The sequence below is a fragment of the Ixodes scapularis genome, unplaced genomic scaffold, assembly GCF_016920785.2.
Source record: "Ixodes scapularis isolate PalLabHiFi unplaced genomic scaffold, ASM1692078v2 PGA_scaffold12__126_contigs__length_90152505, whole genome shotgun sequence".
Taxonomy (NCBI): domain Eukaryota; kingdom Metazoa; phylum Arthropoda; class Arachnida; order Ixodida; family Ixodidae; genus Ixodes; species Ixodes scapularis.
In genome coordinates, this window is record NW_024609838.1 from 23,086,475 (window position 1) to 23,110,031 (window position 23,557).

General features: G+C 46.2%; 1 protein-coding gene across 8 annotated transcripts in view; it reads left to right on the forward strand.

The window, feature by feature from the left end:
• The window catches only part of LOC8051108 (epidermal growth factor receptor kinase substrate 8-like protein 1), a 58,294-nt gene that overhangs the window by 20,019 nt on the left and 14,718 nt on the right, over window positions 1–23,557 (forward strand). For all 8 annotated transcript variants that reach the window (XM_029992075.3, XM_029992070.3, XM_040504526.1 and 5 more), the window contains exons 8-15: window positions 2,417–2,669; window positions 6,383–6,509; window positions 6,667–6,755; window positions 6,856–7,236; window positions 7,854–8,020; window positions 15,403–15,622; window positions 17,028–17,240; window positions 21,551–21,698. In XM_029992075.3, the coding sequence (XP_029847935.2) occupies window positions 2,417–2,669; window positions 6,383–6,509; window positions 6,667–6,755; window positions 6,856–7,236; window positions 7,854–8,020; window positions 15,403–15,622; window positions 17,028–17,240; window positions 21,551–21,698 (1,598 nt within the window). The remainder of the gene's footprint in view (window positions 1–2,416; window positions 2,670–6,382; window positions 6,510–6,666; window positions 6,756–6,855; window positions 7,237–7,853; window positions 8,021–15,402; window positions 15,623–17,027; window positions 17,241–21,550; window positions 21,699–23,557) is intronic.

Genomic DNA, 23,557 nt, shown 5'->3' on the forward strand with positions numbered 1-23,557 from the left:
ACCACATTAGAACATATGCATTGCCAGTACCAAGATCGACGACGCACATGTTATCTGAAATCTGATTGCATATTTGAAATCTGCGGAAGAAACCATGCTTGCATGGCGAATATAATAAAAACCCTTGTAGAACTAAAAAAAAAAAAAAAAAAATCTCTCTCTCAAGAACTCACATCTTTCTTTAAAGGGATCCTAAACCGAAATTTGGAGCTCACAAAACAAGGCTGGAGTGATAGGCGGGAAGCTGAAAAACACAAAATTAATGGCTAATACAGCGATATCCCTAAAGGACGGCTGTATATTTCGAAAAGAAGTGTGCGATTGAACACGGACGATGAGGCTGATGAGACGTAACATAACGATTCTCATTTCCTTTCCCCTTCACTTCGTCCCCTCGAGCAGGTGAACCGAAGCGAGGCCACTCCCCCTAATTATGAACTGTTCGAAGAGAATCATGACATGACATTATTCGCTTGATCGTACCCTTCTTTTCCAAAAATAAGGCCGTCCGTTTGAGATATCGATGTAAGAATGATGTTTAAGGCGAAAGCCTTACTTGTTTCACTGAGTGAAATATCAGAGTAAATGGCCGTGAAAATGCGGTTGAGCAGCACGCACCACTCACTCGTATGCTCAAGGACGATGCTGTCCTTGGCATCGTCCTTGAGCTTGTCCTAGAAGTCGTCCTAGACTTCTAAGATGACCTGACTTGTGCCTTTACATGAAAAACAAGCAGCAGCATTGTACCCGAAAGATGGCTATAAAAATATGTCATCAAACATCATCAGTGTGATGTCATCATACGTCATCAGCACAATGTCACTGCCAAAGCACCGTGTGCAAAAGGTGTGCTTCGGACTTCATCTGTGCTTGTTCTGTGCTTTGTGCGATGGACTGTGAGGCGACTGTGTCTATATCTATGGCGGCTTCCACTGGGAAACGTGGCCGCCCACGCACGCCTAGTCGCACGCCATGCCTAGAGGACAACACTCTCGACGTCGTCCTCTAGGCCTCATTCTCAACGTCGTCCTTAAGGTCGTCCTGTTGTCCTAGAAGTCGTGCTAGACATCTATCTTGATGTCGTCCTAGAGGTCGTCCTAGACGTCCTCTAGGTGTCGTAGCCAAGGTTTTTATGTGTACATGGCATATGAGAGCCCAACTACCCAGAACACAAGTTGCAGCTCGAAATTCGTTTTCTTTCCACCCGAAAACCGCCGATCGAGAAATGGCCAGTTTTAGTCGCGCTCACTTTCTTCCCCGAGGTCACGTGCCATTTTCTATGGTTTAGACACAACCACCAAAGATAATCAAAGTCATGGGTCACCGAAGGCACATAGTCAATACAAAAAACAGACAAAAAATATGATACCCATTTTTCGTGGCTTCTAAAAAATTGCAAATACATTGATTAAAATAAAAAAAAAAAAGTTGCACAGCCACGTGACTTCCGGTAACTTTCTCCTCCTTTATTTTTCTTCTTCCTCCCCAGTCCAGTTTTGGTCTCGGCTGCGAGCAGTTGCGCATTTTTACTTTATTAAAGATATATGTGACGCTGTTGCAAAATATTGATTGGGTAGCCTTCTGACTCCATAATCGATTGCCTGGCAAAAAAACAAAAAAAAGAAGTTTTGGAGGGGCGTTAGTGTCCTTTTAAGGTCGTCCTAGTAGTCATCCTCAATGTCCTCCTAGACATCGTCCTTGAGGTTATCCTAGACATTACTTGTTACTGGCAAATAAAAGGAATGCATTACCGGCCCACTTTAACTCAAAGTAAAAACAAATGCATTACTGTTACTGATTAAGAGTAACACACGTTACTTTGGCGTTACTTTTTATTTATGAATTAAAATGTTTTGATTTTACAGGCATGCGTAAGTGCCACATTTCAGGAAACATGTCCACGCAGAAACTAATAAATCACTTTATCTCTTTACGATTCTACATAGTTACTCACCAGGTAAAAACATGAAAAATTTAAGAATATATATGATTGGTGCCCAGACACACGCAAAAAAGAATTGAAGTGTAATTTTTTTTTAAGTCTTAAAAAGATGATGTTACAAGTAATTTAACTACGTTACCCGTCACTCGAAATAAGTAACATAAGTACCCCCATCACCCGTTACTGATTTGAAGATGTAACGAGTATGTTACTGTTTTACTGAAAAAAAAACTAATGTGTTATCACCAATGCTGCACCACGCCGACCATGCGGCAACTCGACGCGTTGTCAGGTCGCATGATGTCACGGTGTTGTGCCCGGCCGTCACATGATGCAACGCGACGTGACACTGTGACACGACGTCATACGGCACCATTAAACTTGCGTCTGCGTCGGCACGGTTAAGGATTCTCCGCACTTCTTGCGCCTCCATACGTCACATGCAAGACGAAGACGGGCCATTCTCGTTTCCAGGCCCGGAGGCGGGGGCTCCGCACTGCCCCCTCCCCCGAACGTGGCCCCGCCCGAGCCCCCGCTCAACGGCATCAACGTCCGGGAGCAGGTCAGCATCTTCAACGCCGTGTCCCAGGGTTCCCCGCCCACCCACACGCAGCTGCTCCGCGCTCCCCACGACAAGATGGACCGGGGCGCCCCGCCTGGCGGCTACGCCCGGGAGTCCAACGACGAGACCAGCTCCACCACCAGCGAGAAGTACGAGCGGGAAGTGGTGAGTGGCGCAAGAGCTCTTGCCCGCAGGCGTCCTTCTCCGTCAATGCCGTGCCGCAACGTTGTGTAGGGTGCACCCGGAAAAAAAAAAAAAAAAAAAATGTATGCCTTTTAATTTGCCGAAAGAGATTGCTACTTTTTTTATCATTTGTAATCCTTTTGTAAAATGACCGCCAGCCCTATTTTTTTTTTACCACAAATGTAAATTATGCGTCACCCAATGCTCTGCCTCCACCCAAATGTAGCATTGGTGGTCCGAACCGGACGGCGAAGTTTCAGGGCGTGACGCTATCCGGTACAAAAGTTGTAAGCGATTTTAAGAAATTTTTAATGGTAAAATGGTGGTCGACAAAGCCCACGAACGTGTGGAGACAAGTGGCGTCGGCTGCCGGGAACATGCCCCACTTTGCCATTGAAACTTTCAGAGAGTCACTTCTTTTAAACGATATAACGGCAAGTTTTGAAACTTCGGCTTCTAGTTCAAACTGCAATAAAAAAAAGAAAAAAAAAACAAACGCTAGAATTTTTAGGGGGAAATGCCGTACAAACAAATATGCACTTGATGAAGAAGGGACATACTTGCGTAACTGATTTTCTGATCTTTTGTCTGTGTTCCTTTCTTTAACTCCTTCTTTCAGTCCCCCTATCCCTCTGCCCCAGCACAGGGTAGCTGACCGGGTAAATTGCCCAGGTTAACCTCTGTGTCTTACTGCTCTGTCCTTCCTGCCCTTCTTTCAAGCACTGTGGTCTTGCCGTCTAGGGAGTGTTAACATTTTGGGGTCATGTGAGTCTTCCCTTTGTAGGCCTCTCTAGTCAGAATTAGCTTAAGCGAAAAAGGATCAAATCATTGAGTGACTTAAATTCAACTCTTTAATCTATTGCGATCAACACATTCAGTTTGAAATAACTCTGCGTTGTCCTGAATGTTTTCATTTGAATTCTTGAACTACACTAGTGGAATTTGTGCAGCGTATGATACTTTTAAAGCAAATGCCGGGGTGCAAGCGAGGGTGTAGATTGCAGGTTTTACAGTAGAAAACAGTTTCACGTCTTTGCCCTTTGACTTTCCTGTCACTGCAGACTGCACAGTTTGTAAAACGCGGACAAAGCTGCCATCCTGAACACCCAAAAGCGCATGTGAAATGCCCACCCGTGCACCTAGCAAACAAAAATGTGTCGCACCTTTTACTTGAGGGGACAAAGAAACTAAGTATGCATAGTTTACATGCTTGATAAGAGATGGCGCAAGTTGAAATTGTTGGGAAGTGCTAGGCGCTTGACCGCAAAGGAGAAATGGGCCTGTTGTGGGAGCCCCGATGCCTGTCCAGAACAGGAATATTTGTTTGCCTGGAGACACCCGACAAATGACCCAAAAGCGTTAAATTAGTGTGCTCGCACATATCTTGGGAGAGTTTGCAGGAAGCAAGGGAAAAAGGAACAAGCACATGCCTCGAAGGAAACGGGGGTGGCGTGAAAAATTTATGGAAAATCGCTATCCGATTGTGTTGCATGCGTGAAACATTCCAGCCTCCGAAACGTTCAGCGATATGAGCTCCCCGACGCCAGTCACCTACAATCACCATGCTCTTCATTAGATAATTAAATACGTACCATGTGTACACTTGATAGTTGCTGCTAGAATGAAGCAATACTACCACTAATTGGGCTGATAAACCTGACGATCTTCCAGCGTCTGCCATCATCTCGAGCTTATCTCCCTTGGTGCGCACAGGTGGTCAAGATCCTCCTCGCCGACCTCTGTGGTCGCATAACCTCTCTATTAACCAATCAGCATTGAGCACATCACTCCTCCTCTCCCACCTGTCAACCAATCAGTGTAGAGCCTAGCGGCCACGCTTTGATTCGGGCTTCACGAAATGTCGAACGTTTCTCGTTAATAGCACCTCAACTCACGGCAATGTGTCGTGACATGTTGGAGAGAGACTCGCTTAATAATCTAGATCAGGGGTATCAAACATGTGGCCTGCGACTCGCTGGGACGCAGCCCACAGGCTGCGAGCCCCGGTTCCCATGTCTCGAGCGCTAGAAATTGCATGTGCCAGTTGTCTCTTCGATTCATTTTCTCTCGAAAAGTAGCTCTGCTCTTTTAACGTATTCACATAGGTTATACTTATCTGTGTTCATTTGCCCTTTGTTTTGCTTAATTTGTTTGTTTCCCAACTTTTTGTACTGTACAACAATTCCGTTACTAGGCTGCAAGCGCGAGCTACTGTAAAACCCTTAACGTTTGCGTGCCCTTCATTTTCCCGAATTCAAAAATTTGGAAATTTAAGGGCAAGCGAAAATTTCAGTCCTTAAGAGTTTCAATGCAGGCGTCTGTAATTCGCGAAATTTAGTGGCTGCGATTATGTCCTCTGTGACCGATTTGCACAAAATAGGGTCCATGAAAATGAAGGGGCTTATAGTATTTTTTGAAGAAAGCATTTCGGCTGCTCAAACTCTCTATCAGCAGAAGCAACGGCGAAAGATAAGGCTACGAGCTCAGGATTCTCATTTTCAAAAAAATATCTCCATTAAAAGACAATTACTTGTTCAGGGTGTTGTAGTAAAAATCATCAGGAAATCGAAAACTGACAAATTAACCAAATGTTTTTTAGAGACATGTTAAGCTTGGTTAATTCCTGAGTAAATTGAGCATTGGGAAAGACAGTGTACTTGCTCTTTTGTTTTATTAAAAATGCCAGCACATTGGCGGGGCTATGTCATTTTAAATCTTAACACATCTGGTCAAGGCACAAAGTCAAATCAAATCTAAAGATGTTACTGGAAAAACTGTGAGTTTACAAAAAGCATAAAGCACCGAGGTCTCGTCTCTTTAAAATCTTTTGAGCACCCCCCTTCGCCCTACGTTGGCCCTCGACCTTTCCGGTGTGGGCTGTCGGGGCCTCACACTCAAATGAGTTTGAGTTCACTGATCTAGATGGTCTGGGTTCGATTCCCGCCTTGCAGAAACACTTTCTTACCGCGATGGCCTTTTCCTTCCCGCTCTAAACCAATGGTTTTTTTGGGCTTCACGAAATGCTGAACATTTAGTTAAAGAATGTTTCACATTAATAGCAGTGTTAAAACTGTGATGTGCGACTGGATGACAGGCAATATATGCGTTCCACTCCCGCCGGAGTGCTAGCTTTGGCAGGGCCTTCTTTCAGAGACGCTACGCACAACAATATGTCTGTGTGCAATGTCACTGCAAAGGAACATACTACACATTCTGTGGAAAAGGGGCAAATTTATTTTGTTGATCTTCCTAGGCTTGGATCAGATTGCACCTTTAGCAGTTTCGAAAATCGCGGTAAATATGTGCTGCTCGTTTCCCGTGCACAACTCAGTAAAACAGGCAGCAGGGGGCAATGTTAAGACCTCATTTTAATATCAGCATGAAGCCAAAACCAGATTCCAAGCAAGCATCACCCGAAACGAATGTTTAAACAACTTAAAATGTTCAAATGAACCCTGGTGAACCCGCTTTTATGGGCGGGAAAGAACGCATTGCAGGCAATGACTGAAAAACGATTGCAGTGAAATAAAGCACACGCCCGCTGGTTGTTGTTGTTGTTTTTTTGGGGGGGGGGGGGGGGGGGGGCAGCAGCGATATGATGGTTGAAGTATCGTTGACCTGTCTCTTCCATTGCAAAATACCATATTTCCTGTTGCCATTGTCCTCATTGGCTTTTGTGGCCCGTTTTTGCACAGGCCATCCTGAACCACTGCTTCGACGACATTGAGCGGTTCATCGCGCGTCTGCAGCACGCGGCGGCTGCGTACCGAGAGCTTGATCGACGCCGCAAGTCCCGCAAGAACAAGAAGAAAGATCTTGGAGGTAACCAAAGCAGCGTTCTTCCTCGTGAACTTTGTTTTCCCGTCTTTCGCATGGTTGTCTTTCTGGCAGCTCTCTGTCTTACCGCTGAAAGCTTTTGGTTCTCCGAGATCTTTCGATGCAGGAAACAAACTTGGGAGCAATGCGTTTCTTTTTGCAGACGGCATGTTGAGCATGCGTGCCAAGCCCCCTCCGGAGCGGGAGTTCGTCGACATCCTGCAGAAGTTCAAGCTCTCCTTCAACCTTCTGGTACGTTTTAACAACCACCGCCAACAAAAGTTGCCGTTACATTTCGGTTGCGACGAAACGTGAGGAACCTGTAGATCGACAAATCTGGCTTTCCTTCCAGGCCAAGCTGAAGAACCACATCCACGAGCCGAACTCGCCGGAACTCGTGCATTTCCTGTTCACTCCGCTGGCCGTCATCGTGGACGCCGCCCGTGACTGCGGCCGGGCCGGCACGGGCCCGAGCTTGGCCTCTCGCGTCGTGAGCCCCCTGCTTACGCGAGATGCCCTGGAGCTTCTCGCCAACTGCTGCACCTCGAAGGAGAGCGACCTGTGGCACAGCCTCGGGGACCCCTGGGTGGTCCCCCGGGACCTCTGGAAGGGCTACGAGACGGAGACTTACCAGCCCGTGTTTTCGGACGGCTGGGCCCCGGACTGCAGCACGGGCTCGGACGACCAGATGATGCCGCAGCAGCCGCACCCCCGCCGCCGGTCGCAAGAGGAGGTGAGGCTGACTGCTCTCCGCTGGCTGTGACAGTGCTCGGGTGGCTCTGCCGGCCGTGGCAGCAGGGCAGCAAAAGTTTGCTCGTGCTTCGTGCACCTCCGGGCAGGGGCACTGTTAGTTTAGGGCCCTTGCGGAGGCATGATTGTGCAGTGCCTGCGTGCGAGGACGGTTCCTTGAGAAGCTCTTATCTGCTTCCTACTACCCCAGACATCTTGCACCATCTCACGGCATTAGTCCGAAATGCCAGCAAACTTTTGCCACAATGCTGCATGGCGAGGCGGTGCCGTTCAGGCACCTTGCTCTTCTGCCACGGTCGGCATGGTGTGTGCTCATACTTGGGGAACTTGAAAGCATCAGTAGCTTACAGTGGGGGAGAACCTTCCAGGAGCAGCAGTGATGGCACAGTGCCGGCATTTAGTTGGCACTACGTCGGCATGACATTGTTATCAGGCCCACGTGAGATTGGAGATATGTTGGCATTACACTGGCACAATGTCGGGGTTACACTGTTATTAAATTAGCAGAATGTAGGTTTTACATTGGTACAAAGTTGGTGTGACGTCGTCATCAGGTTAGTGTTACATTGGCTCGACGTCGGCTCAACATCATCGTTCCAGGTGGAGCTGCGTGATGTCCCGGAGTACCACGCGCACCGCGGCAACGTGCCGGGGCAGCACGAGGTGGACAGCCGCTACGGCGGGAGCGACTACCTCGGCGAGCGGCCGGGTTCCATTCAGGCGTCGCCCTACGACCGCAGCTTCTCGCCCCGCGACCACCTTGACAGGTAAGCCCACCCCGTTGTGCCACTCTGCCGTAATGTTCCTTGTTCAACATCTGCCCTCAACGTCACACTCCCTCCCTCCAAAAGTGGTGGCTGTCCACGACCTTTATTTTGCGGTAGACTGTCACCACTTTAGGAGGATAGGTGTGTGACCCTAATATGTCGGAACATGCAGCTTTGCAACATTCTAGATCCTATCCGAGGTGGGGAAGAGAACTTCCTTCACTCTCGTGCTCCCAGCCAGGGGCTGGCCCATTTTCAGTGGCTTCACTGTACTTGTCTTTACTTTCTGTTCCTACGTCATCTGTGTCCTTGAGAACTATTTTTTATGTGGTGTTCAATCCTTTTGATAGCTTTTCAAGAATCATGTACCGGAAAGATTGCCCCACCTACCATTCTTTCACGAACCATCTGCTGCCTGGGTTTGTGAACGAGCGTCTAATCGAAATATTACAGCGTTCAAATCTGAATGAGATCTAGCCACTTTTACATCTCTATACACTCCGTGCGACGCGACTGGCGCGCCGCCGCGCGGCCGGTACCAAAGGTAGGCAGTGAGAACCCCAGAGAAAACGAAACCGAAACCACGCCGCGTACGTTGGTACGCATTGAAGTCGGAATGGTGCTGTTGCGCTGGGTTCACAGCCTGTGCTGCGTCATTAAGTGCTTCAATAGTTATGCGTCGTATCTCGTGGATACAAAGTTTCACAGTTTTTCACCTCGCCGATGTTTTGTGGGACAGCGACAACGATAGAGCCGTGCCGTACGACGCGAGAAATTTGGTGTCCCGATCATGTCTGTCACTGTGTCGGCACGGCTGACATATTCTTCACTGCCGCTTTGCGCTCTGCGTTTGTTTTCGTACCAGTAACGCCAACATGTGTCAGCGCCGATGGGACGAACTGAAATGCAATCCCACACTCGCGGGTATGCAGTGCCAATTTCGTTGGAGGAATGCCCTCCAAAAATGTTTCGTCCCCATTGTACGTGTCAATGATATTTTTGGACAAATATGGCACGCAATCTGTATTTCATGAAGAAAGATTCCAACGGTAAAAAAAGTGACATATAAATCTAAAGAAAACAACCATGAAACTCGGAATCACTGGAGAATCGGCGTTTGAGTATGGAAGTTTATGTGGTGTGCTTTCTTTCTTGATCAGCCTCCTTTTGGATGTGGAAACACTGACATCCCGAGTTCTGTAGACAACAATTTTTTTTCTCGGCTTTAGAGCCACCTATCGCAAAGTGGTTCGAACTGGAAGTACCGTCCACTGGTCCCTTCCTACCTGTAAAGTGTGCACCTCCCACGATGAGTGGTATTTTCTGACAGCCTTAGACGGTCAAAGCCAGTTCCCATTTAGTTACGCCGCCCAAACTAAATTTCCACCTGGTTTTGCTAACTATTTTTGATATAATAAGTGTTGTGCCAAGTGACGGTCATGTCAAAGTACCTGTGGGCCGAAAATCAGCACCTCGCACAACAGCTTATTACACAACGGCTGACCGCAAAAGCACTTGGCGGCCAAACCGTGTGTTGGCCGACAACTTTGTTTTCTCGGCTTTGGAACCACCTTTCGTAAAGTTGTTTCAATTGGAAGTACAGTCCACTAGTCCCTTCCTACCTCTAAAGTCTCCACCTCCCCCGACCAGTGGTATTCTCTTGACAGCCTTTTCATGGTCAAAACCGGTTCCCGCTGAGTTACGCCGCCCAAACCAAATTTTCACCTGGTTTCCCTATGCCACCTTTTTTTTTTGTATAATAAGTGCTGTGTCATGTTACTGTCGTCCAAGCACCTGTGGGCCAAAACCTGCACTTTGCACAGCCCGCTATAACATAACATTTTGGGTCCAATATTGGATATACCGTACAGCTTTATTTCTTTATTCGTTAGAAACAACTTTCACACCTGTAATGAAACTTGGCACACCTCGTGCAGAAACTTAGTGAACATCTCACTCGCCTCCAATATCATCGTTCCAGCAGTCCTACGTTTACAGCGTCGAGCAAAATGAATTTCCCACTCAAAACAATTATGGTGGCGGCCGTCTTGCTTTTCGGAAAATTGCTCCAACTCCTTTTTTGGCCGCAAATAAGAAAATTACCCATAATAACGACTCAAACTCAATATATAAGAAGTAGAGAACAGCTAAATGACCTTCTTAGGCCTGCCCCAGCACTCATGCAACGTCACCCTCAACGTATCGGCTCAAAAAGCAAAAGTTTCGTCCGTGCGCGCTTCCGCCGCCACAGCTTCGCGTGCGAAAAGGCGCCGCAGACTGCTGAACGCCAGGGTTGCCAGGTGTCAGGACTCCAACCCGCCAAACGTCTACGAGATATAGCTTAAAAATAGCCAAATGTCGATCCAGAAAAATAGCCCAAAAATAGCCAAAAAAAAAAGCAAACACACTTATCATTTGAAACGTTTATTTTGAGCAGAAAAGACACATGATACATTTTTATCCACCAAATGCCCCAGAAATGGCGTCCCTTGCACGTTCGACGAACCTCCTGAAACGCTCGTACAAGCGCATGACAACATACCTTCCACTGTATTCGGACGCTTACTATCGGGGCATGATGACCAGAATGACGTCATGGGAGAACTATGCAGAATTAAACACAAAGTATAGGTGCAAGCCAATCAACAGACAACCTAATGAATGCGCAGAACAGGTGCTGTTAAGGCCGCAAGGAATCGCGCCGTCACTTGTTGAGATGGAGGAATAACAACACATGCTTGCATTCGGACAAAATTCGGAGGTAAACAATTGCACAAGGCGCACAAAAAGAAGACGAATTTCTTTGCTGTTAACGAGAAAAGAGTCAAAGTACAGGCTAGCTGGTGGAAGTGAGACTGTCTGTTTTTTCTGTTACTTCTGCTTTTCAAAAAAAACCCAGTCTCAGGGTAAACGACGAAATGGTTGATTTCTTTGCTGTCGCATACTTATCAGGGTTAAGGGACTGAAGCGCCCCCCAAGAGAAAGAGGACATGAAAGCCTGGTGCTAGAAGGTATTAGACTTCCTCCGGCAGTGACGGACACCTCCTTTTCGGACTGACACGTACCATCCCATATGACCTTTGCGTTAAACATCAATTACCGTCAATGTCCTTGTTACTGATGTGTTAAGTTCCTGTTATACTGCGGCACCACAGGCCTCAGGTACGGGCCAATGGCCTTTCTGTGGTGCTGCGACCCTCCAGGGTCGAATGAAGACTATCTATCTACACTAAAAAAACACGTTTGAACCTATAAACCCAAGTGCTTTCAGGCATTTTGGTTCTAACACAGTTCAGAAATTGCTCGATGCACAGGTCAGAAATAGCCCAATGCACAGGTCAGAAATAGCCCAATACTAGCCAAATAGCCAACTACCATTTTTTCCCGCCAACTGCAAATAAAACTAGCCCAATTTGGCTATTTATAGCCCAACCTGGCAACCCTGCTGAACGCGCCTCACGGTCGAACGCCAGCTCCTCCGCTAGCGGCGCTGCGCGCGTTTTTCAAAGCGCTCCCTATAGTTACCGCACGGAGTGTATAGTGGTTAGAGCAGTGGTTACATCTTCAAACATTTAACTGCTTTTACATCTCTATAGCAGTTATAACAGCATTTGTACATCCATGAAGATCTAGCCTTTGTTACATCTCTGTAGCAGTTATAAGAGCAGTTTGCATCTATAGGGTTGTAACTGCTGTTACATTTCTGTAGCAATTATAGCTGTGATTACATCTCTACTATGGTTATAACAGCAGTTACATCTGTATATTTCTGAACTCTGGTATATTCCTATAGTGTTATAATTGCAGTTACATCTTCAGAGATCTAGCCACTGTTACATCTCTACAGTTGTTATATAACAGTGGTTACTTCTATAAACATTTAACTGCTGTTACATGTTTATAGTGGTTACATTTACAAAGATCTAACAGCTGTTAAATCCCTGCAATGGTTACATTTGCAAAGATCTAACCGCTGTTTCATCCCTACAGTGATTACATCTGCAAAGCTCTAACCACTATTACATCTCTACGGTGGTTATATAATAGTGGTTCCATCTACAAAAATTTGACCACTGTTATATACCTACAGTGGTTACATGTGCAAAGATCTAACCACTGTTACATCTCTGCAGAAATTACATTTGCAAAGATCTAACCACTGTTACATCTCTGCTATAGTTACATAATAGTGGTTCCATCTACAAAAATTTAACCGCTGTTATATTTTTACTGTGGTTACATTTGCCATGAACTAACCACTGTTGCATATCTGTAGTTTTTACATCTACAAGGCTCTAGCTGTTGCATCTCTGTAGTTTTTACATCTACAAGGCTCTAACCGCTTTTACATCTCCACAGTGGTTACATCTGCAAAGATCTGTTACATCTCTACTGTGGTCATAACAGGGGTTACATCTACAAAAATTTAACCACTGTTAAATCTTTACAGAGGTTACATTTGCAAAGATCCAACTGCTGTTACATCTCTGCAGTAATTACATTTGCAAAGATCTAACCACTCTTACATCTCTGCAATTTTTATACATACAAAGCTCCAACTGCTGTTACATTGCTACAGTGGTTACACCTGCAAAAATCTAACTATTGTTACAGTGGTCATAACAGGGGTTACATCTACAAAAGTCTGACCACTGTTATGTACATCTTTAGTGATTACATTTGCAAAGATCTAAACACTGTTACATCTCTACTGTAGTTACATAATAGTGATTCCATCTACAAAAATTTGACCGCTGTTATATACCTACAGTGGTTACGTCTGCAAAGACCTAACCGCTGTCATATCTTTACTGTGGTTGCATTTGCCATGAACTAACCACTGTGGCATCTCTGTAGTTTTTACATCTACAAGGCTCTAACCGCTTTTACATCTCTACAGTGGTTACATCTGCAAAGATCTGTTACATCTCTACAGTGGTCATAACAAGGGTTACATCTACAAAAGTCTGACCACTGTTACATCTTTAGTGATTACATTTGCAAAGATCTAACCACTGTTACATCTCTGCTGTAGTTACATAATGGTGGTTCCATCTACAAAAATTTGACCGCTGTTATATATACCTACAGCGGTTACGTCTGCAAAGACCTAACCGCTGTCATATCTTTACCGTGGTTGCATTTGCCATGAACTAACCACTGTTGCATCTCTGTAGTTTTTACATCTACAAGGCTCTAACCGCTTTTACATCTCCACAGTGGTTACATCTGCAAAGATCTGATACATCTCATAGGGGTCATAACAGGGGTTACATCTAGAAAAGTCTGACCACTGTTACATCTTTAGTGATTACATTTGCAAAGATCTAACCACTGTTAAATCTTTGCTGTAGTTACATAATGGTGGTTCCATCTACAAAAATTTGACCGCTGTTATATACCTACAGTGGTTACGTCTGCAAAGAACTAACCGCTGTCATATCTTTACTGTGGTTACATTTGCCATGAACTAACCACTGTTGCATCTATGTAGTTTTTGCATCTACAAGGCTCTAACCGTTTTTACATCTCCAGAGTGGTTACATCTGTAAAGATCTGTTACATCTCTACAGTGGTCATAACAGGGGTTACATCTACAAAAATTTAACCATTGTTAAATCTTTACAGACGTTGCATTTGCAAAGATCCAACTGCTGTTACATCTCTGCAGTAATTACATTTGCAAAGATCTAACCACTCTTACATCTCTGCAATTTTTATACATACAAAGCTCTAACTGCTGTTACATTGCTACAGTGGTTACACCTGCAAAGATCTAACTATTGTTAGAGTGGTCATAACAGGGGTTACATCTACAAAAGTCTGACCACTGTTACATCTTTAGTGGTTACATTTGCAAAGATCTAACGACTGTAACATCTCCGCAGCTTTTACTTCTACAAATCTCTAACCGCTGTTACATCTCTACAGTGGTTACATCTGCAACAGTTGTTACATCTCTACAGTGATCATAACAGGGGTTACATCTACAAAAATTTAACCGCCTTTAAATCTTTACAATGGTCACATTTGCAAAGATCTAATCACTGTTACATCTCTGCAGTAATTACACTTGCAAATATCTAACCGCTGTTACATCTCTACAGTGGTCACATTTGCAAAGATCTAACTGCCGTTAAATTCATATACAGTTGAACCTCGATGTAACGAAGTCGGTAAAATTCGCAATTTACTTCGTTACATTGAAATTTCGCTAAATCGAAATTTGGCTTTAGCATGCGAAAAAAAAATTCCGAAACATTTTACGGGTATGAAAACTCACCGAAAATGACATTTATTTAGGGGCGAAGTAGTCCGCGAGTTTTGCTTGCGCCTTGTCCGACAGTAGCAGCGGCGTTGGCGGCGTCATACGGCGTTCGAGCGCCCAGAGCGCTTGCACGGCATCCTGCTGCCCATGCGACGCCGTGTACCTCCTCAGTACGTCCATTGCGTCGAGCACTTCCCGAGTGCTCGTGATCTCGGCAGTTTCTTCAGGATGGCGTCCAAAACGTTTGCTTTCTCATCCAAAGAAAGAACTTTCCCTATGGCAGCAAGCACGTAAGTGAACCGCCGAGTTGAAAAATAAAGCTGTTTAGTTTAGGCGGTGCCAATGTTTCCAACCTACACAGCACTCTTGACCGCACAGTTTACTTGCCCCCTTGCGCCCACAGTGTGCTTGCGCCTTTGCTTTACATCACGCTCTCAAGACGATAATCGGTCTTTTCGGTCTTCTCCTAGATGGCACTGCCCGTGCGGTCGCGCGGTCGCGCCATCACGTCGCTCCCCCGCTGAAGTTGGCTCCCGCGCTACCCGCGGTACAGTGGACTATGATGATCAGTGAATGTCAGTGGTGATGCTGTTATGCCGTGTTAACTTTTTGCTCGGCATTTTCTGGCCAGCCTCGCGGAATCCGCTTTGCCGCATGCCTCGCCGGCGCTACCGGCGCCGCATCCTGGGGCAGCCTAGGAACGTTGGAAGGCCTGTCCCCGTCAAGTAACCTATCAAGCGCTCGCGTTTGCGAATAATTTTTTTTTTTTAACCACAATTTTTTTGCGAAGTTGTTTTTTAGAGTTGATTTATTTATTGCCTTCTATGGCAATGGCGCTTCGTTATATTGAAATAGCAGCCAATTAGACTTCGTTATATAGGGACTAAAAATACATGGGGTCTATGGGCAAGAAATTATGAAAAATAAAATACTTCGTTAAATCGAGGATTTCGTTACATTGAAGTTCGTTATATCGAGGTTCGACTGTAGCAATTATAACGGCGGTTATATCTCTATAGCAGCGGTAACGGCGGTTCCATTCCTAGGGACGTAAACGCTGTTCCACGTCTTTGGAGCGGATGCAAGACGCTTTTAAAACCGCCTCTCCCCGCAGGCCGGGCACTCAGACCCCGTCAGAGCCGGACCTGCACGACCCGAGGGACCAGAGGTCGGAGCTGAGCGTGGACTCGATGGAGCGCCCGGACCCCCAGCGCCAGTGGCGGGCCTGGGCCGACGGCCTCCGGGACCAGGGTGCCAAGCTGGTTCAGGTGGTCTACCCACGCACCGCCAACAACGACAAAGAGCTCACCGTCGTGCGCGGAGAGTTCCTCGAGGTGAGTCCGCGCAGCCGGAGCCTCCTCCGATGATCTTAGAGTGGCGTCTCGTGCTTTGCGAAGCCGCACAGTTCCAATCGAGTTGCGTTTGTTTAGATGTCCTCGGCCGCCCCTGCCCCTTAGTAGCCTTCTACCATTTCAAGCACTATTTCGGAAGATCTGAGTAACACTTCCTAGTTTGTGCATTATTGTTTACAGGGCCTATGGGCTTGATGTCTCGATGCCGAGACTAGAGGGGGTTCCTTGGCAGTCGAGAGGAATGTGCGTTCTTTGAGATCAAAATATTTGAGCAGTCCCAGTCTAGAAGTGCACGCGTTGAATGGAAGCTGGCTGTCGAGGATTTGATTACCTTCTTTTCTTGTGTGTGGTTATCTCGCCATGGCACATTGGGCCCCCATCAAGATGCATCACGTTGCAAAGCTGCAGCTGCAGTGTCTTTGTCTTTCTCTTTTTTTCTGCTACTTGCTACATAGCTACAGCTTTTTTTTTCTTGTTTTGTTATTTTTGAGGTTTATGGACTCTCATGTTCCACTTCTGAAGAGAATCTCTTCCTTCTTTGTTTTATAAGGAAAAGAGGTGTCTAGTCTTGGGGTGTAAAGTGTAGCCGAGGAAAAAGAGTGTAGCCTTCTTGAGCTCACTTTTTGTAGAAGCTAGCGTCTGTAAACAAAAACATGTGCCCGTTCTGTTCTTTCTGAATGGGAAGCGTGTAGTTTGAGCACTATTTAACCATGACAAAACCTTTTTGGGGTCCCTTTATACAGACATACAATAACAAACAAGTACCATAAAATAAAGGGGCATGGTCCAACCAAAAAGCAGCATTTCTTGTCATTGTTTCTTTGCTTTTTTGCCAGCATAGCTGGTGCTTAGCTGTTCCTATTATTTCCCATCTACGTCGTTTCTCCCTAGTGTGGACTTCCAGTTTTTCTAGCATGGACTTTTAGATCGCTCCTTCAGGGACCGTAAGGCACTAAAGAGGGTTGAAATCGCCGCATTGAACTTCTGCAGCTATAGTAGAGTCCTCACTTTTTTGTAGCCTTTTTAATGTAGCCTTTCTTGGGGAAAGCACTCGGGCACGTGTTGCCATTTCGGCTTTCCACTGCGAGACTGCCTAGTTTGGGTTCGTCTGCAGGCTGTTGCAGACACTAAACGTGATTTGCATTCAGTCAAATCGACGACTTTGACCTTTTCCAATTTACGGCAATCTAATTGCTGAGGGTTTACCAATGAACCCCCTATAGTCGAGAGTTCTGCAATGACGCAGAGCTAGAGGAACGTTGCCTTAGGTAAGACACGACAGACTACAAGACATAGATCCGTATCTGAACTTCCTTTTCCCACTAAATTTCGCTGCGTTTGACAAGGCAAGCGTCTCGATGGTCGCCGAACTTCGCTTTTGTCGCAGATCCTGGATGACAGCCGCAAGTGGTGGAAGACGCGCAACATCCGGGGCCAGGTGGGGCACGTGCCCCACACCATTGTGACGCCCTACCAGGACGAAGGGGGCAGCGACAGCGTGGTGGGCGGCTACGACCGGGGCCGGGGAGAGGACAACTACAGCCCCCCCGTGAGGTCACCGTACCCGCCAGGAGGAGCCTTTGCGGACATGGGTCTCGAGGTACGGCCTAGAGGTGTAGTCTCTTCTCTAGCGCTGTTGCGTTGCGGCGAGCCGCATCGGACAGTTTGACAAGATTCCGATGCCTTGATGGGAGAGCACTCGTGACATGGGGTGTCTTTTTGTGCACTTTGCTGAGAGTGGTGACATCTGAAGTAATGTGTTAGGTAATGGGTGTCGTATCTTTGGAGATGTAGTGTTCTTCAAGTTTAGCCTCTATTTCCGAAGATCCGAGCTGTCCGTTGAGGCATATCTATGTGGCAAACGTTTTCCTGGTGTGTACATTTATCTTTGCAAAGGTCAGTAGGCTTCTGTAGTGCTTTACTGCTTCAGTGCCAGGGCCACGTGGGGCTTCTCGGCCGCCATTCAAGGGAGATAGGTGTTCCTTGAGATGAAGAAGTTTGAGAACCTTTGCTCAAATGAAAGGGCATTAGGCACCCCATTGTGTCAGTCTCCTTCTCTTGAGAGCTGCGAGATTTGTCCCTAGGAGGACTTTGTGCATACAGTAGACTCATTAATTCAAACTTCAGGAAGCCACATATTTCGTTTGATATATCAGAAGTTTGAGTTATCATCAGTTCATCTGATTATGACGCAAAATAAAATTATGACTTTTTATGTGGATGGTTACGCATAGAAGGCAGATATTTGGCGATGTCCTCTATGCAGGAATACTAATCGTAAGCACGTATGCCACATGTGATAGGTGATGCATTGGGAAAATGTAGGAGATGCATTGGGGAAATGTATGAGATAGGTTTATTCATCCCTCAGAAATGTCCTCTATCATCGACTGTTTAGACAGCGGGTGACACCTTGGAACAAAAGTGAGTTTGTACATCCAGCAAAAAAAGTTGTCTATTGCGGACTACTAGCCCCATTGGGCGCGCTTTTTACCTAGCACCGTTGCGGTGCGGAGAGGTGACAAATGCGGAAGCGAGCTCCGTGGGTGTTGCATTTCTGCAGTGCGCCAATGCTCAATAAGTAGCGCGCTTAACGGGGTCATGAGAACAAAAATGAGGAATTACACGAAAACGCCGTTCGAAATGCCGAAATGCGTTAAAAACACTGAGGGACAACCAAAATCTTGAAATTTGTTTGAATTAAGTAGAAGTATGAAATATTTGAGCTTGAATTATCTTGAGCCTACTGTACAATAATTAGCGTTTGTGACTACAGTAAAACCTCGTTATAACAAAATGGGATATAACAAACTAATGGATATAACAAAGCAATCATAGTTCCCCTTGCTTGCTAATAGGGAAGAAATGGACATTGGCTATAACAAACTAATGGTTATAACAAAATAATTACGATCGCTCCTTCAACTTTGTTATAACGAGTTTTTACTGTATACTGGACTATACATACCGGGACGTAGTCACCTTGTGTCGGGAGAGGACGCATCACAAAAGCTGTCCTCTTCCGAACTGCATTCCCACGACGCAAAATTTGTCCGAAGTGAATCCTCTTGTCGTCGTTTTCTCTCTGAATGCGGAGTACAGCCAACGACGTGAAAAAGAGTAAATTTTTGCGTTGCGTGTACGTTCAGATGGCGGGAAGTCGGTCAGCTCCACGGGTATCTGGTGCCTCCGTTGTAAACAAGTTCTTATTGAAAAGTTTTTTTTGACATCTGACGTCGAATCTCCCCGGCAGATTTCATTTCAATCACTTGAGTAATTCAGAAGTTGAATCTTGTGCCAGTGTCCCCCCTTGAATGCTTATCTGTAGGGCTGTGCGAATACTCGAATATATGAATTCAAATCGAATAGCAAGCTCTCGAATAATTCGATTCACGAATCAAATTCCTAGTATTCGGTTACTCGAATATTCAATATATTCGGCCGAAGATGCGCGGTTGCAGCGGAGCTGACAAAAGAACCGTTTTTTTCTCCCAATGTTAGTTCCGTGATGTTAGACAGACCATGCGAAAAACACCTATTGGTTCTATCATTCCACAAAAATCTTAACGCACAGGTTAGAAAAAATAAAAGTAACGAACGCCGCAAACTTTATAGCACGCAGATTTACTCATGATCAAAGACACAATCTAACCTTGAACACACTTGCCACACTCACAGAAATCTTTGAGCAAGATGACAAAAAGGAAACCACGTTAACCACACTGATGAAACCAGCCGAGTTGTCGTCGTCATTCTTTTGGATCCTCATGCCGCAAATTTTGATTCGGAACAAAACGGAACGGGAAAATAGTGTGCTTAGATTTGAGAGGGTTTCCACCTGTTTGATTGTCGCGTTTGAATTACGAACTGTGAGAAGGTGTCGAAAAGACGAAAGTGTCGATCGGGCAGGCGTCGTCGCTTTTCCGTTTGCTCGCCTTCCTTTTACGCGACAACGCAACATGTGCGCACTTACGACCAATGTGCGCAGGAGCCGTCTCCGTGGTTTCAGTGTCGCTTGCTCCCTCTTTTAAATCTAATGGTGAATTCCACTCATAGATCTGGAGCGCTTTCCAAAATCCGCGAGGGAGGCCAAATTCCGCTCCGTGGGACCCGCTCCGAATCGACGAGGGGAAGATAAACTTGCATTTTTGGAGCGACCTCCCCCACAGCCCTTCCCACCCCTTTTCCCTCCGCCGTACAAAATGGCCGCTGCTCGAACTTGACCAGTCCCACCTACGCCTCAGCCGGCTAATCTTTCCGACGACCAGTGACGACTGTCACTGCTTAACTGCAGAAGTAACACGTGACACAGACCGGGCGAAATTATACGTACCATGGCGCCCATGTCACAAATAACGAAGACGTCCGCGTTCGGCACCGTCACATACCTTTCGGCCGCCTCGAAGCGGCGGGGCACGGACAGCGATTGCCAGCGGTGGAGTTCAGATTTGTAGTACGACTTTAATAAACACAGAGGTAACAAACCATCACTTGCGCGGTCGTTGCCTAACCACTTCTTGCTTTATTTCACGGGAAAACGCCGACGGAATGCAGTGCAAAAAGATAAACAATCACTGGCTGCAGAATGAATAGGCCTAACCTTGCGTCTGCCTCCGGCTTTTCTGTCGTTCCTTTTCTCGTTCTTCCTCTCGCGATCACAGAGTCAGCGCTTACGATTTGACACGCTCCACATTCCCGGCTTTTTATCCCTGATCTACGCGAAGTAGAAGCGTTCGAGCCGTCACAATCCAGAGTAAACAACCGACGCACCCGAACAGATCCAACTCCACGACCCGACCGGCCGACCGGCCCGCCGATCTCTCCAACCTCGCCGCGTATGCGCACCGCCGATTTAGACGGAAATCACGTGGGCCGCTCTGTCAATTTCCGGAGAGATCTGTGAAATCCCGCAGAACAAGTTCGGCGGAGTTTGGGGCGCTCCGTGGAGCGGGCGCTGCCAGAGATCTACGAGCGGAAGATGACCAACTTGAGCCAGATCTGCGAGCGGAATATGCGCGCTCCAAATGGAGCGCTTTTGGAGCGCTCGAGATCTGCGAGCGGAATTCACCATAAGTTCTTTAAAACAGGACAGAGAGACGGAGGAATGGCTGAATAGCGGCAGTTGAACGGTGACTTGCTCCACCAAATTGCATGTTTTTTTTTACTTCAGTATATTGTTTAAGCTTGTTTACTCAGATTTAACAGCTATCTGTTTATATAAAATAAAATTCTGGGTGCCTTTTTTCTCCCTTAAAATTGAGACCAAATGTCACAAAATGCCCCTTTTTTGAGATATAGAAATATAAGGAGAGGACATGTCGCTGTGTTAGGTTGTGCTTTTAACGAGAACAAAAGGGACGCGTGGCTGTAACATTGGGTTTTTTGTGGCGCTTAGGGTAGATAGATTGTTTGCGCCATAAATTTGGATCTTTAGTGCCCAATGTCCATCAGCAGCTGTTTTTCTTTCCTTTTTTTCTCTCCAGAAGTTTTACACATTTGAGCTTTTGTTCCTTAAAAAATTTATATTCCGCACTAGGCGCACACTCTGCACATATAATAATCTCATTCACAGCACACTTCGAAAACTTCCTACAAATAAAATCACTTCGATGTTCAATTCAATATTCGGCTTTTTTTTCTTAATTCGATTTGGTATTCGATTCGATAACTACTATTCGGTGTTCGTACACCCCTACTTATTTGTGTTCATTTATTTAGTGTTTCTTCGTCTATGATTACTCTTTCTTCTTTTTTGGCACTCAAAGACTGCGACAGATTGCTAATCCGGCCCCTTAGCCAAAACGTTTGGAGACCCTCGCTTTGAAGGCATTGCCAAGGATTGCAACATCTAAAAAGGTTGTCCATTTATTTATCTTTTTGTTTCTTTTTTTTTTTTTATATCCGGTGTAGGGAGGTGATTCGCCATCAGGACATGACATGACGGGCGAATCGGTGAGCCCGTCTGCCCTGGGACTGGGCCCCCGTGGGGGCAACAACGGGCCCCGCCAGCCCCCCGCCCCGGCCGACTGGGTTCGCAGGGAGCGCCAGGGCAAGAAAGGTGAATTCCGCTACTTCTAAGCCAAGCGCCGGGACACGCCTCCCCCCTCTCCTGGCGACCTCAAAACGACCTTGACAACCCTTCAAGGTCGTTTGTACCCTCGTCCAACCCTTTTTTCCCTCGAGGAAGACCGGAACTCTCGTTAACGCTGCCTCAAGAAACAATCTTCAGTCATTTTTTTTTTTCCTCTGTGTAGTAGCGTCTCTTCTGGCGACCTTGAAACAATCTTGAGGACACTTCGAGGTTGTTTGTGCCCTCGTCCGACCCCTCTTACCCCCCGAGGAGGATTGAAACTCCCGTTAACGCCGCCTCGGGAAACAACCTTCGATCGGCTTCTTGGTGTAGCACCGTCACCTTCGGACATTCGAGATGGACTCAAGTTGAGATGCGAGTGTTTGGGTGTTAGGTTCACAAGTCATCGAGATGTCAAATGTGGAGGTTGGAATCTATTTTCTGCTCAATCGAGGTCTAACAAAACTTGAGGTCATTTACCGGTTGTGGTCAGTTTTTCTCCGGTCATAATTTACCTGGGACTCTCAACAAGCGATGAAGATGTCACCAAGTGAATCAGCATGTTTTATCTATCGAGCTTCTTCAATCTACAGCAGATTGGCAAATCGACTGGGGCTGCTTTCCTGACAAAGGGGACGCTCTGGATCAGATAGCTCCTTGTGACAACTTTCCAGAGTCCCATTGTGACACCCACTGTAAGGTGCAGCCCAAGTGGGGTGCGCTATAACAAACTTTTGAGCATCGCGTTGGCTTACAAGACTGTGTTGTTATGTTTTGTAGAAAGATTGATCGACGCCCGGATTTGTGACAAGAGGGGGAGTAGGGAAGCGTCGTGGTGCAAACAGCCTACCCATACGAAGAAGTAGAGGTGGTCAACACATGCATTCCCCTTTTTTAATGATTTTTGATTGTGTGCAGTTGCAACCACGACATTCCTATGGAAGGGCAGCAACCTTTTTTTTTTTTTAACTTGGAAGCTTTTTCTGTGACTGTCCTTTCAGTGTTGACCCGTTTTATTTTTAGAGTTTCATGTCCTGTGTTTTGTCTGTGTGTGTTTGTCTGTTTCGCATAAGGAAAGGCTATGGTGCTTTCTTCCTTCCTTAAGGCCCGTTCACACTCTTGCGACTGCTTGCGACCTCTTAAACCTGGGTTCCTTAAAACTTCTTAAACCAGAGAACACACTGGCGCCATCTATTGGGAAGCAGTGTAAACTCGGCGGTCCGGCATATTTTTTTTTATTTCTCGCACAATATCCTTTCTTTTTTGGCTCGAAAAACTTTTGTCAATGTTATAAACGAGCCTTTCTATGGGTATTACGCACATTTGACCTCGGAAATCCCGCAAAACCTTCGCTTTTGTGAAATGCAGTTCTAGGGTCACCGCATAGATGGCGCCACAATGTCAGTGTGTCCAGTGTGTGTGTCCCCTCATTCTAGAAACATTTAAGAAGTTGTAAGAGATCTCGTCTCTCTCAGTCGTACTCGGTCGCAAGAGTGTGAACGGGCCTTTATTTCCGCGGTGTGCACATTCCAAATCAAAAGTGTTCATTCCCCCCGTCTTTTTTTTTTTTTTAGAGGTGTAGACACTCGCGCTTTGAAGCTTTGTTCACATTCCATTTTTTTGTGTGTGTTTCTTGTGCAGTCTTCTACATGCAGTGTTTACACAGGCCCACAGACAGTTGTGTCGGTGTTCCGTGCTGTTGGCTTTCGACGCCGCGGGCTTCAATGTTTTGTCCTTGCGTTTGTTTGTCGTTTCGGGGGGTCGTCGTTCTCGACGCACCTTTGGACCGAGATCAAAACGTACGTACCTCGTGCGTCTGCCGTATTTCGCAGACGCCCGGTGTTTCT